General features: G+C 39.8%; 1 protein-coding gene across 1 annotated transcript in view; it reads right to left on the minus strand.

Annotated features, from left to right (window-relative positions):
• Positions 1-515: 515 nt before the first annotated feature.
• The window catches only part of LOC126354988 (nudC domain-containing protein 1), a 99,285-nt gene continuing 84,832 nt past the window's right edge, over positions 516-14,968 (minus strand). Inside the window, exons 9-10 of the mRNA XM_050005087.1 lie at positions 10,188-10,431; positions 516-775 (exon numbers count right to left, since the gene is read on the minus strand). Of these exons, the coding sequence (XP_049861044.1) occupies positions 534-775; positions 10,188-10,431 (486 nt within the window). The 3' untranslated portion in view covers positions 516-533. The remainder of the gene's footprint in view (positions 776-10,187; positions 10,432-14,968) is intronic.

Genomic DNA, 14,968 nt, shown 5'->3' on the forward strand with positions numbered 1-14,968 from the left:
ATGGTATAAATATTGCACAATTGCAGATGTGAAGTTCAGTAACTAGAACAAAAAATGTGAATGGCATACTGATAAATGGAAGCATATAACCTAATTTTTGGTAGGGTGTTGCATGATAATGCCCAAGAAGATGAAATTACCTTAACTGCTAATGAAATGAACGGTGTTTCAAATAAACACAGCCACACAGAACACAGACTTCTTTCAAGGTACTGAAAGGGACCTGAAATGCATCCGAAACAATAGTACTCTGTTCATCAAGGTTCACTTTTAACTTATTTTGTATTGCTCCTTATAAACGCATAGTAGGATTCTCATCTATGCAGACTGATATTAAACATTTAATAGTATCTCATTTGATTAACAACAATTAGGAATGTTCCTATGCTTGTACACTTTACAAATATATTTTCCCTTCAGTTTGCATCTTTCTCTTTACAGAAAACTCTTCAGTTGTTATACATGAAGATTTCAAATTGGCTGTGAAGAAAATGTTAAGATAAATGAAAGTGTAGTAACTTTACAAAATGTTTTTAATCCTTGACATTTATGTGAAATGCATACATAGTTGATGGAGTTAACACATAAAGGAATTCAATAGATGCATGAACACCCAGAATTTCTTCCTGGGAGTCAAGGTTCAAAAGTTGTTGCACTGCAACTTGTTTCACATGTCTGCCAGTTCGACGATTTCTGAGTTCTCCATTCACTGGACAAGGTTGTCTGTATATGTATATATGTCTAGTTGCTTCACATATAGCAACATATGACAGATCTGCAACAGAAGAAAAATAAATTAAGTGTTGACCGCTTAACCATCTAAACGCGGACAATTTTCCATTTTTTTCCAAGCAAAATCACAGAGCAGTTACATTCAATAATTACAATAGTTATAAGGACAGAATTAAAAGAATGTAACAACAAAACCACAAACTTAATTTACAACTGATTTTTAATTGACATATATAATGTGGGAAACATGAAAATTGCATTCAACATTATGAAAGCAGAATAAACTTATTGATAATTTTTCTGAGTGTTTTATATCTTGAAGCAAGGTTCCACACACAAGCTCATGAATATGGTTACAAAACTGCTCCTTCCGATGTTGCAACCAAAAGACGAATTTTTTTTAGTTATAAATCATGTGGTGTCTGTTCTTACGGACATGTTCGAAAGAACAGACACCATGCATTCATAACAAATAAAAAACTTCTTTGCCTCCAGTAGGAATCAAAAATTAGACAGCATGAAGAATGTGGACAGGTAGGTGGTGCTTGGTGGTAGTTTGGGCTGGACTGGGAACAGGCTGAGATAGTCAATGCATTCACCATAAGCACTGTGCTCGGATGGCGTTGTGGGTTACGCAGCTGCCTAGTAAGCAGGAGATCCCAAGTTTGAGTCCCAGTCAGCACACAGTTTTACTCTTTGCTGCCGATTCCACAGGAAGTCCCGATGCAGCTAACAACATCAGTTCCTTCCCCTTCCTATTATTTCTCCCCTTCCACCTCCAATTTGCAAAAAGAAAAGAGATTCTATAGGAAAATAACAATCTACAAACAGAAAAAGATCAGACAGGAAAATCTTAACTTTTGCTGTGCAAACAGCCCACAGAAATTATGTCCAAAACAAGAACAGCAGGGCCCACGAAATTGTCCAGAAGAGCTGAACACACAAGTTCACATTGCCCGTGGCTGGGAGGGGGGGGGGGGGGAGGAGGATTAATAGTAGCATAGTTTGTATTAAAAATTCACAGGTAAGTTTCAATACTTTTCAGTAAATATTCTGATACATACTACTTTTATCAGTGCCCAAATACGTTGCCACACATACTATTTCACAATATACACTCCTGGAAATGGAAAAAAGAACACATTGACACCGGTGTGTCAGACCCACCATACTTGCTCCGGACACTGCGAGAGGGCTGTACAAGCAATGATCACACGCACGGCACAGCGGACACACCAGGAACCGCGGTGTTGGCCGTCGAATGGCGCTAGCTGCGCAGCATTTGTGCACCGCCGCCGTCAGTGTCAGCCAGTTTGCCGTGGCATACGGAGCTCCATCGCAGTCTTTAACACTGGTAGCATACCGCGACAGCGTGGACGTGAACCGTATGTGCAGTTGACGGACTTTGAGCGAGGGCGTATAGTGGGCATGCGGGAGGCCGGGTGGACGTACCGCCGAATTGCTCAACACGTGGGGTGTGAGGTCTCCACAGTACATCGATGTTGTCGCCAGTGGTCGGCGGAAGGTGCACGTGCCCGTCGACCTGGGACTGGACGGCAGCGACGCACGGATGCACGCCAAGACCGTAGGATCCTACGCAGTGCGGTAGGGACCGCACCGCCACTTCCCAGCAAATTAGGGACACTGTTGCTCCTGGGGTATCGGCGAGGACCATTCGCAACCATCTCCATGAAGCTGGGCTACGGTCCCGCACACTGTTAGGCCGTCTTCCACTCACACCCCAACATCGTGCAGTCCGCCTCCAGTGGTGTCGCGACAGGCGTAAATGGAGGGACGAATGGAGACGTGTCGTCTTCAGCGATGAGAGTCGCTTCTGCCTTGGTGCCAATGATGGTTGTATGCGTGTTTGGCGCCGTGCAGGTGAGCGCCACAATCAGGACTGCATACGACCGAGGCACACAGGGCCAACACCCGGCATCATGGTGTGGGGAGCGATCTCCTACACTGGCCGTACACTTCTGGTGATCGTTGAGGGGACACTGAATAGTGCACGGTACATCCAAACCATCATCGAACCCATCGTTCTACCATTCCCAGACCGGCAAGGAAACTTGCTGTTCCAACAGGACAATGCACGTCTGCATGTATCCCGTGCTACCCAACGTGCTCTAGAAGGTGTAAGTCAACTACCCTGGCCAGCAAGATCTCCGGATCTGTCCCCCATTGAGCATGTTTGGGACTGGATGAAGCGTTGTCCCAAGCGGCCTGCAGGTCCAGCACGAGTGCTGGTCCAACTGAGGCGCCAGGTGGAAATTGCATGGCAAGCCGTTCCACAGGACTACACCCAGCATCTCTACGATCGTCTCCATGGGAGAATAGCAGCCTGCATTGCTGCGAAAGGTGGATATACACTGTACTAGTGCCAACATTGTGCATGCTCTGTTGCCTGTGTCTATGTGCCTGTGGTTCTGTCAGTGTGATCATGTGATGTATCTGACCCCAGGAAATTGTCAATAAAGTTTCCCCTTCCTGGGACAATGAATTCACGGTGTTCTTATTTCAATTTCCAGGAGTGTATATGCCAACTACGCTATGTGACAAGATGGTTCTACAGACAGGACAGCTTTAAAAATGAAACTCAGGTACCATACACACAGATAACAATGGTTCCTATCTATGGAATTTATTGACCTCCTAAAATTGCAACTGATAGGCTGAGCCTTGGACCTTGCCACCGATGGGGAGACTTGTGTGCCTCAGTGAAACAGATAGCCGGATCACAGGTGCAACCACAAAGGAGGGGTATCTGTTGAGAGGCCAGTCAATCATGTGGTTTCGGAAGAGGGGCAAGCAGCCTTTTCAGTAACTGCAAGGGGCACCAGTCTGGATGATTGGCCTTGTAACATCAACCAAAGCAGCCTTTCTGTGCTGGTACTGTGAACAGTTGAAAAAAAAAAAAAGAGGAAATAAGGCTGTAATTTTTCCTGACAGCAAGCAGCTTTACTGTATAATTAAATAATGATGGCATATTCCAGAGGTAAAATAGTCCCTCATTAGGATCTCCAGACAGGAACTACTCAGGACGACGACGTTATCATGTTAAAGAAAACTGGCGCTCCACTGATTGGAGCATGGGATGTCAGATCCCTTAATTGGGCAGGTAGGTTAAATAATTTAAAAAGGGATAGGTTAAAGTTAGATATAGTGGGAATTAGTGAAGTTCGGTGGCAGAAGGAACAAGATTTCTGGTCAGGTGAGTACAGGGTTATAAATACAAATCAAATAGGGCTGATGCAGGAGTTGGTTTATTAATGAATAAAAAAATAGGAGTGCAGGCAAGCTACTACAAACTGCATGGTAAAAGCATTATTGTAGCCAAGATAGACGTGAAGCCCACGCCGACCACAGTAGTACAAGTTTATATGCCAACTAGCTCCACAGATGATTAAGACATTTAAGAAATGTATGATGCAATAAAAGAAATTATTCAGATAGTTAAGGTAGATAAAACTTTAATAATAATGGGGGTTTGGAATTCAATAGTAGGAAAAGGAAGAGAAGGAAAAGAACTAGGTGAATATGGACTCGGGGTAAGGAATGAAAGAGGAAGCCGTCTGGTAGAATTTTACACAGAGCATAACCGAATCATAGCTAACACTCGGTTTAAGAATCATGAAAGAAGGTTACATAAGTGGAAGAGGCCTGGAAACACTGGAAGGTTTCGATAGATTATATAATGGTAAGACATAGATTTACGAACCATGTGTTAAATTGTAAGACATTTTCAGCGGCAGATGTGGACTCTCACCACAATTTATTGATTAAGAACTGTAGATTAAAACTAATGAAACAGCGAAACGATAGTAATTTAAGGAGATGGAACCTGGATAAACTGAAAGAACCAGGGTTTGTAGAGAGTTAAGAGACAGCATTAGGGAACGATTAACAAGAGCAGGTGAAGAAATACAGTAGAAGAAGAATCGGTAGCTTTGAGGAATGAAATAGAGAAGGCAGCAGGTAAAAAGATGAGTGCTAGCAGAAATCCTTGGGTAACAGAAGAGATATTGAATTTAATTGATGACAGGAGAAAATGCAGTAAATGAAGCAGACGAAAAGAGGTACAAACATCTCAAAAATGAGATTGACAGGAAGTGCAAAATAGCTAAGCAGGGATGGCTAGAAGACATATGCAAGGATGTAGAGCCACATATCACTAGTAATAAGAGAGATACTGCCTAAAGGAAAATTAAAGAGACCTTTGGAGAAAAGAGAACCACCTGTATGAACATCAAGAGCTAAGATGGAAAACCAGTCCTAAGCAAAGAAAGGAAAGCAGAAAGGTGGAAGGAGTATATAGAGGGTCAACACAAGGGCAATGTACTTTAGCGCAATATTCTGGAAATTCAAGAGGATGTAGATGAAGATGAAATGGGAGATATGATACTGTGTGAAGAATCTAACATAGCACTGAAACACCTAAGTTGAAACAAGGCCCCATGAGTAGACAGCTTTCCATTAGAACTACTGATAGCCTTGGGAGACCCAGCCATGACAAAACTCTACCATCTGGTGACCAAGATGTATGAGACAGGTGAAATACCCTCAGATGTCAAGAAGACTATAACAATTCCAATCCCAAAGAAGGCTGGTGTTGACAAGTATGAAAATTATCGAACTACCAATTTAATACACCTTAGCTACAAAATACTAATATGAATTCTTTACAGAATGTAAATCTGGTAGAAGCCAACCTTGGGGAAGATCAGTTTGGGTTCCATAGAAATATTAGAACACGCGAGGCAATACTGACACAATGACTTATCTTAGAAGATAGATTAAGGAAAGGCAAACCTGTGTTTCAAACATTTGTAGACTCAGAGAGCGCTTTTAACAATGTTGGCTGGAATACTCTCTTTCAAATTCTGAAGGTGGCAGGGGTATAATACAGACCGAAAGGCTATTTACAATTTGTACAGAAACCAGATGCCACTTATAGGGAGGGAGCGGAGTTGTAGCCTATCCCCAATGTTATTCAATCTGTATATTGAGCGAGCAGTAAAGGAAACAAAAGAAAAATTTGGAGTAGGAATTAAAATTCATGGAGAAAAAATAAAAACTTTGAGGTTTGTTGATGACATTGTAATTCTGACAGACAGAGCAAAGAACTTGGAAGAGCACTGAACAGAATGGACAGCATCTTGAAAGGAGGATATAAGATGAACATCAACAAAAGTAAAATAGTGATGGAATGTAGTCAAATTAATCAAGTAATGCTGAGGGAATTAGATTAGGAAATGAGACACTTTAAACATTAGAGGAGTTAGTAGGGGAGCAAAATAACTGATGATGGTCAAAGTAGAGAGGATATACAGTGGTGACGCTATAGCAAGGAAAGCGCTTCTGAAGAAGTGAAATTTGTTAGCACAGAGTATAAATTTAAGTTTCAGGAAGACTTTTCTGAAAGTATTTGTATGGAGTGTAGCTATGTATGGAAGTGAAACATGGATGATGAATAGTTTAGACAAGAAGAGAACATAAGATTTCGAAATGTGGTGCTACAGAAGACCCTGAAGATTAGATGGGTATATCAAGTAACTAATGAGGAGGTACTGAATAGAATTGGGGAGAAGAGGAATTCGTGGCACAAACTTGACTACAAGAAGAGATCAGTTGGTAGGACATGTTCTCGGGGTGGGGGTGGGGGGTGAGGGAGATTTCGATAGAAGGCCGTCCGGCCGAATGCTTACACGTTTAGTAATCTTTTTATTGTGTTTATCTGCAACTCAACATCTCTGCTATATGGTGAGTAGCAATCTATCCTTTTCATAATATTGTCATTATTCCATCCTAGATTTTCCATTGTTTGATATATAACTTCAGCTTTATTTGTGCAAAGCCAATGGCTTCCATCCACTGCATTGTCTTGTGTGATATGGTGGCCTCACATCTCATTAAGTCAATTATTTTTAAAATGGTCCAAACATTCCCGAGAAATTTGTTTTAACAAATGAGGCCCACATTTACCACAACGGTTTCTCAAATTTTATCACGGCGAAGTATTCTACTTTATGAATTAGATCAAAATGCAAACAACTACTCAAAGAACGGCATCTATACACAAACCACTTTTGTAGATCTGACACTTTAATTAGATTATTGTGCACCAAGCAATAACAAACAAAGTTTCACTGATTTTAACACTATCCTCTGTACTACGCTGAAAACATTTTACCTTGCATACAAAACAATTTCACATAAACCATCTATTCAGTCAGGAGAGAGAACTGGCATTTGATTCTTTTCAGGGAACAACACTGTAGCACAGTGGAGAAAATCACTCAGTAAAACTACATTGCAGAGCTGTTATGCACCTTCCACATACTCCTGCTACTGCCTCATGTTACTTTGTCATGTTTTTTACAGGTCAGTAGGGCAGCTGCCTAAAGTGAGAATTCATTTAAATCACAAATATGAAAAAGGGCCTGTAACCATACAGTCCAAATTTTTATGACCTAAAATACCTGGAAAATTGTCACTAAACTGACCCGAGAATATTGATAAAAATTTCATAAAAATTATATATAACATATGTAAAGTGAGTTATAAAAAAAAACTAGAACTATGAAAGATTTTATAGGTGGATGAAACTGAAATTACAAAAAGGATAATTAGTTTAAAATCACTATGTTTTCCTTAGAAAATCTCATTCTTTGAAAATGTGTTAATATTGATGGATAACATTCTTAGAACTATTGCACTGGACGACAGTCAGCCGGCCGACGTTCTCAAAAAGTGAGTAAATGTCTGCTGATAGATAATGCGTGCTGTTAGAAAATCTTTCAAACATTTGCTGCAACACTTGCATGCGCTTTGATATTTTCCTTTAGGTTTAAAAATTAATCTAAAAAATTAACAAGCAAATATCACTATTTCAGAAATGTACATTTGGTGCAATATTGGTACTTTTGTTTCAATACCCATAACTTTTCCAAGTAGACAGCAGTAAGTGGTGCTATAATCACAATAAGCAGATGAACAATCAATTTACTTTCAACGCGTATGAGTACATTCTTGAGATAAATTGTTCGATTGTTCCTAGATACATATGCATTGTTCATTCTTCCAAACATTAAAAGAATGAATTATTGTGTCATAAATGATCGATCACGCAACAAAAAATGCAAAAATGATGTAAAATCTTAAAAATGGCATCATCCTTGAAAAATTGAATAAACAATGAATGGTATCTGTCTGACAAAAAATGCAGAATTAAATTTAAATTTCTATAACCAAAAGATTTGGGATTTTAATACTTGCGAACAATGAGTAAATCATAGCAGAAACGTCAACAAACTCTAGGCATTAGTAAAAAGTTATGACAAAATGAAACAAATCTGGTAATTGACTGAGTGCCAGAACTATTACACATGTACACCTGCATCTGCATTTCCATCAACACATAATCCACAAGTCACTGTATGAAACTTCCTGGCAGATTAAAACTATGGGCCGGACCACGATTCTAACTTGGGACCAAGTTCTAGTCTCCGTTCGGCACACAGTTTCAATCTGCCAGGGAGTTTCATATCAGTGCACACTCCGCTGCAGAATGAAAATCGCATTCTGAAGTCACTGTATGTCACATGGCAGAGAGGTCATATCACACTTCCTGGGACACTCCTGACTATACACACGGCTCTGATTAACACTCGCCATCCCATATATCTGGAAACCTATTTCTTATGCTCATGCCTTCTTTAACAGTCCGCAATGAGGCACTGTGTGAAACACTTCCCAAAAATTTAGACATATGGTATCAGCCTGTTGCCTTTCATCCATGGTTCACAGAGCACTGTACAAGAAAAGGGCAAGCCGAGTTTTGCGTGAGTGATGGTTTTTAAATCATTGTTGACTTGTGGATAGAGGTTATCCTTTTTCAAAGGAATTTATTATATTCAAACTGAGAATACACCTGAGAATTCTCCAGAAAACAAATGTTAAAGATACTGCTTCACAATTTTGTAGGACTGTTCTTTTACCCTTCTTATATACATGAGTCATATGCACTTTTTCCCAGTCATTAGGGACTTTGCACTGGGGAAGGAATTCACAGTAAATGCAGCCAAGACTGCAATGCCGAAGAGTACTCTCAGTAAAACAGAGCTGTGATTCCATCCAGACATTGCAACTTATTTGTTCTCAACTCTTTCATTTACATCTACATCAATACTCTGCAAATCACATTTAAGTGCCGTGAGTGTGAGCTGTGAGTTTCCCAGGGCTTCGATCAGAACAGAGGACAATGTAAGTATTATCCTGCAGAAGCAGACCTACATCTATAAATCAGACACAAAAGTATCCTATGAGAGTAGACATGATGTGGGCTTTGTTGAATGTCTAAAGCACACAAACAAAATCAGTATAAACTAATCACACTTTGCTGAAATCAATTTTTCTTGCACATTTTTTTATGCATCACATGACTTTCCCTTCAAAGGAACAACAGATTCAAAAAAAATATTGGTCTTTGGAATAGTCAGACAACGAAACACTGCAGAAACATCTTTGAAACACCACCTATATTTCTTGCCAAACCAAAAATGATTTAGATTCAGAAATAAACTATACAGTTTTATTTTATGCTTTATCTACAAGTTGTGCATGAGCAGGAGCACAAAGTAGTTTCCACATAAATTAATTTGAAAATTATGTTGAAACTTGTGGTAGAAGTTCAAAAATAATGTGTGTAAGAAAAGTTACTCATAAAAAAATTTAGTGTTAGGGAAACAATTAATTGAGAAAATAGGGCTTATGACAGTACTAATCAAAAATAATGTTAAATGTTAAAATTTGGTGCATAAAAACAGTTTTTACTATAATCATACTGTTGGCTTGTTTACGTTTATAATATGGACCAAATACTAAAAGTCCATTGTAGAAACCAAAAGCAGAAAATGATGAGCAGCTGACAATGTCCTCAAAATTTCTAAATCATTCTGTGTGGGGAATATGTAACTGACATGAAAACTTGCAGGTGCTCCTGGCATACAGCAACACAACTACTTTGTTTGACACTAACAGATATTGCTTCTTAGTCAGAACATTTTCAACAGCACTATACTGTAGCTTATATTTTTGTTCTAAAGTACATTTAAATATAATCCTTGGATAATTTTAATACATAGTATTTTCTTTTCATATGTCCCAATACATGGTTAACAAGAATATGGTTTGAAAATATTAAAATATCAAACACCTGTGTTCTTTTTGTACAATCAGTACCCGCTTCAGTTGCCTCACTTCTGAGTATTTTTAGCATCTGGTAAAGTAAAATACAGAGAAGGCTATTGCTATGTATAACGTCATATAATACAGAAAGGGCAGTAGTTGTTCACTCAATTTTCCTGATAGGAGCCAACAAGACAAACATAATAAGGTGGATGATAAAGTTTATTTCATATTTTAATGTGCTACTAACAGAAAAGGAACAATACCTGGAGAACAAACTGAAAACTTCCGTTGTGACTTTCCAGCTTGAATGTAACCCAAAGCGAAGAAAGTACCAACATGTTTCAGTGGCCATTTATCATCTGATGTTGCTGGTTTCTCGCGAATGCTATCGCCAGGTTCATATGGCTGCCAAACACATCCATCAACGTCATGCCTTAGGCACATAGCTGGAACTCTTTCCGGCTTTAGCTGACAGCTAAATAGCCACTGCAGACCACCTAAAGTTACCTAAAATCATTAATGCAAAACATATGATTATTTGAAGTCTGTACTAATTATTCTGAGCCATTTATAATTTGCTGTATATATTATTATTGGCATGATCATTAAAACTTACACACACTTGCTGGTGCCAATGGCAGCTAATATTCTCCTATATTTTAGATCTGAAGATGGTCTAATTACTCCATCCTAGTAATTTCAATTTTCCTCATGCAAGTTACATACTATATTACTAAATCATAGCATATTATCATTGAAGAAACAGTACTATATAAATGATTTTTCTCATTTTCCTGATGTTAGTCATTTGCCATACTTAGCTCAGTGCACATACTGTTACCATTGAGATAACAAAACATGTGAAGGTATGTATTGAGCAGTTACAATGGGTTTGTCGCTTTGTGTGCTTATGCATTCATGCAGAAAATTAATGCTGAGCCAGTAACATGGTATTGTTTCTTTACAATGATATGCCATGTGAAATAAATTATAAACATTACTTATGCAAAACCCTAATTAATACCAATAGAATGAATTGAGTATGGCAGCAATGTGTTCATGTACAAATCTATTCCACAAGACAGAAAGTACTTTGAATGAATAGTGATTTCCTGTCCCATTCATGCCCTGAGCTACGGGAAAGTGACTGTATGCTTCTGTCGACCCCCCCAAAGATGTAAACAACCATGCACAAGCAGCACCTATTAGACGGAGGGGATCCAACAGTCGATCAGTTCCAGTCATCCCACCAGGAAGAAGGTACACTGCACCTGTTGTCTGTAGTTGAACCGTACCTAGACTGTCAATACCGTGGTTAGATCGCGTGTGCACTGTTACTTTGTTCAGGGAGGGCTCTCAACAAGGGAAGCATCCAGGCATCTCAGAGTGAACCAAAGCGATGTTGTTCGGACATACAGATGATACAGAGAGACAGGAACTGTCAATGACAGGCCTCGCTCAGGCTGTCCAAGGGCTACTACTGCAGTGGATGACCGCTACCTATGGATTATGGCTCAAAGGAACCCTGACAGAAATGCCAAGATGTTGAATAATGCTTTTCGTGCAGCCACAGGACATCAAGTTAAGCCTCAAACTGTGCACAATACGCTGCATGACATCCAACTTCACTCCTGATGTCCATAGCAAGGTCCATCTTTGCAACCACAACACCATGCAGCATAGTACAGATGGGCCCAACAAACATGCTGAATGGACCACTCAGGACTGGCACCATGTGCTCTTCACTGATGAGTGTCACATGTGCCTTCAACCAGACTATCGTCAGAGATGTTTTTGTAGGCAACCCGTTCAGGATGAATGTCTTAAGACACACTGTCCAGTGAGTGCAGCAAGGTGGAGGTTCCCTGCTGTTTTGGGGTGACATCATGTGGGTCGACATACACTACTGGTTGTCATGGAAGGCACTGTAATGGCTGTACGATAGGTGAATGCCATCCTCAAAGCGATATTACAACCACATCGGCAGCATACCGGTGAGGCATTCATCTTCACGGACGCCAATTCATGACCCCATCATCCATATCTTGTGAATGACTTACTTCAGGATAACGACATCACTGGACTGGAATGGCCAGGATGTTCCCCAGATTATGAACCCTATCGAACATGCCTGGGATAGATTAAAAGAGCTGTTTATGGACGATGTGACACACCAACCACTCTGAGGAATCTATGCTGAATCACTGTTGAGGAGTGGAACAATCTAGACCAACAGTGCCTTGATGAACTTGTGGATAGTATTCCACAATGAATACAGGCATGCATCAATGCAAGAGGACGTGCTACTGGGTATTAGAGGTACTGGCGTGTACAGCAATCTGGACCACCACCACCTCTGAAGAACTCGCTGTATGGTGGTACAACGTACAATGTGTGGTTTTCATGAGCAATAAAAAGGGGAAAATGATGTTTATGTTGATCTCTATTTCAATTTTCTGTACAGGTTCCGGAACTCTCGGAACCGAGGTGATGCAAAACTTTACATGTGTGTATCTTGGTGGCAAAAGAAAGGTCACTTAGGCTTCTTCGAACACAGGTTCTCCAAAATTACCCAAGAGGTTTCACAAGAACATTTCAGTTCTACAAGCATCTCTGTTACACTTTCTTATGGGCTATATGGATCTTTTACAGTCCTAGCAGTGTGCCTCTGAATTTATTCATGTTTGTTATCATGCATACTTAAGGACTCCATCCATCTTCCCTAATACTGATTTTGTATATTTGTTTTATTTCAAATTTTTCCTTGATATTTCAGTGATGTGATGTGCTCTGATGTTTGCTACTAATTTTGTAATTAAATAATATTGTGTTCTCTCTCTCTATTATGGGCATTACCTTGCAAGTAGTCATCTGGGGCAACATAGCCAAACAGGTTTGTGTGTGTGTGTGTGTTTGTTTGTGGGGGGGGAATCCACTTTAAACTGTGGGATCCCTTATAACTAGTAGGTGAGTCAGTTCACAGGCTAGATGGAAGGTTTGAGCATATCACCTCTAATTACATTATACTTAGTTAAGCACCATTACATACAAATCAAGCTTATGTCTAGGAGATATTATTATTTCTACTGAAACACAGGGAAGCTCAACATTTGAAAAATAAACAATTTTGATGCATTACAGCAGGAAAGACCTAAACACAGTTTCAAAACATAGCACACACATTATTTATTTGTTTTTTTAATTACAGTAGCAACAAATAACACCTTCAGTCATGAGGTAATTAGCATTTTATTACGAGACCCTTCCACACTGAAATTTCTGTGCTTGCCATTCAGTGGCTAAACAGAAATGTAACTGGAAAGCAGTGAATTACAAGGCACTGTGCTTGAATGCTTGTAAAAAATAAATCCTAAAATGAGCTTTCTGTTATTTAAATATCACAATAGCATGGATAAATACTGTGAACTTCATTAACATTTTTGGGAAGAAACAGCAGTTTCTGTCACTGTACAAGATGTTATGATTCTGTGTTACACTTGCTATATTTTCTACTGACTATGTGCAACTAAATTCCATTTTACACAATGAAAACACCACGTAATAATATCAATAATGTGGGAAAAGACAGATTCCAGCCCAAGATGCTGGAGTTTGTGGTCGTGTGTGCGTGAAGTATGCTTACTTGTGTGTGTGAATGGTGTACGTCTGTCTTTAATTGATGAAGGCCGTGGCCAAAACCTTTTACGTAAAGTGTCTTAATTTTGCCTGTCTGCAACTTGACATATCTTCTTTATGATAAGCAGCACTCTGTCTTTTCCCACATTGTTGAATAGAATTTTAGTTACACTAAATTCTGAAACCCCCCATGAACCATGGACCTTGCCGTTGGTGGGAAGGCTTGCGTGCCTCAGCGATACAGATGGCCATACCGTAGGTGCAACCACAATGGAGGGGTATCTGTTGAGAGGCCAGACAAACATGTGGTTCCTGAAGAGGGGCAGCAGCCTTTTCAGTAGTTGCAGGGGCAACAGTCTGGATGATTGACTGATGTGGCCTTGCAACATTAACCAAAACAGCCTTGCTCTGCTGGTACTGCGAACGGCTGAAAGCAAGGGGAAACTACAGCCGTAATTTTTCCCGAGGACATGCAGCTTTACTGTATGATTAAATGATGATGGCGTCCTCTTGGGTAAAATATTCCAGAGGTAAAATAGTCCCCCATTCGGATCTCCGGGCGGGGACTAGTCAGGAGGACGTCATTATCAGGAGAAAGAAAACTGGCGTTCTACGGATCGGAGCGTGGAATGTCAACTCCCTTAATCGGGCAGGTAGGTTAGAAAATTTAAAAAGGGAAATGGATAAGTTAAAGTTAGATATAGTGGGAATTGGTGAAGTTCAGTGGCAGGAGGAACAAGACTTTTGGTCAGGTGAATACAGGGTTATAAATACAAAATCAAATAGGGGCAATGCAGGAGTAGGTTTAATAATGAATAAAAAAATAGGAGTGCGTGTAAGCTACTACAAACAGCATAGTGAACGCATTATTGTGGCCAAGATAGGCACAAAGACCATGCCTACTACAGTAGTACAAGTTTATATGCCAACTAGCTCTGCAGATGACGAAGAAATTGAAGTAATGTATGATGAAATAAAAGAAATTATTCAGGTAGTGAAGGGAGACGAAAATTTAAGTCATGGGTGACGAATTCGGTAGTAGGAACAGGGAGAGAAGGAAACGTAGTAGGTGAATGTGGATTGGGGGGAAGAAATGAAAGAGAAAGCCGCCTGGTAGAATTTTGCACAGAGCATAACTTAATCATAGCTAACACTTGGTTCAAGAATCACAAAAGAAGATTGTATACATGGAAGATTCCTGGGGATACGAAAAGGTATCAGATAGATTATATAATGGTAAGACAGAGATTTAGGAACCAGGTTTTAAATTGTAAGACATTTCCAGGGGCAGATGTGGACTCTGACCACAATCTATTGGTTATGACCTGTAGGTTAAAACTGAAGAAACTGCAAAAAGTTGGGAGTTTAAGGAGATGGGATCTGGATAAGCTGAAAGAACCAGAGGTTG

This window comes from Schistocerca gregaria, chromosome 3 (assembly GCF_023897955.1).
Source record: "Schistocerca gregaria isolate iqSchGreg1 chromosome 3, iqSchGreg1.2, whole genome shotgun sequence".
Taxonomy (NCBI): Eukaryota; Metazoa; Arthropoda; class Insecta; order Orthoptera; family Acrididae; genus Schistocerca; species Schistocerca gregaria.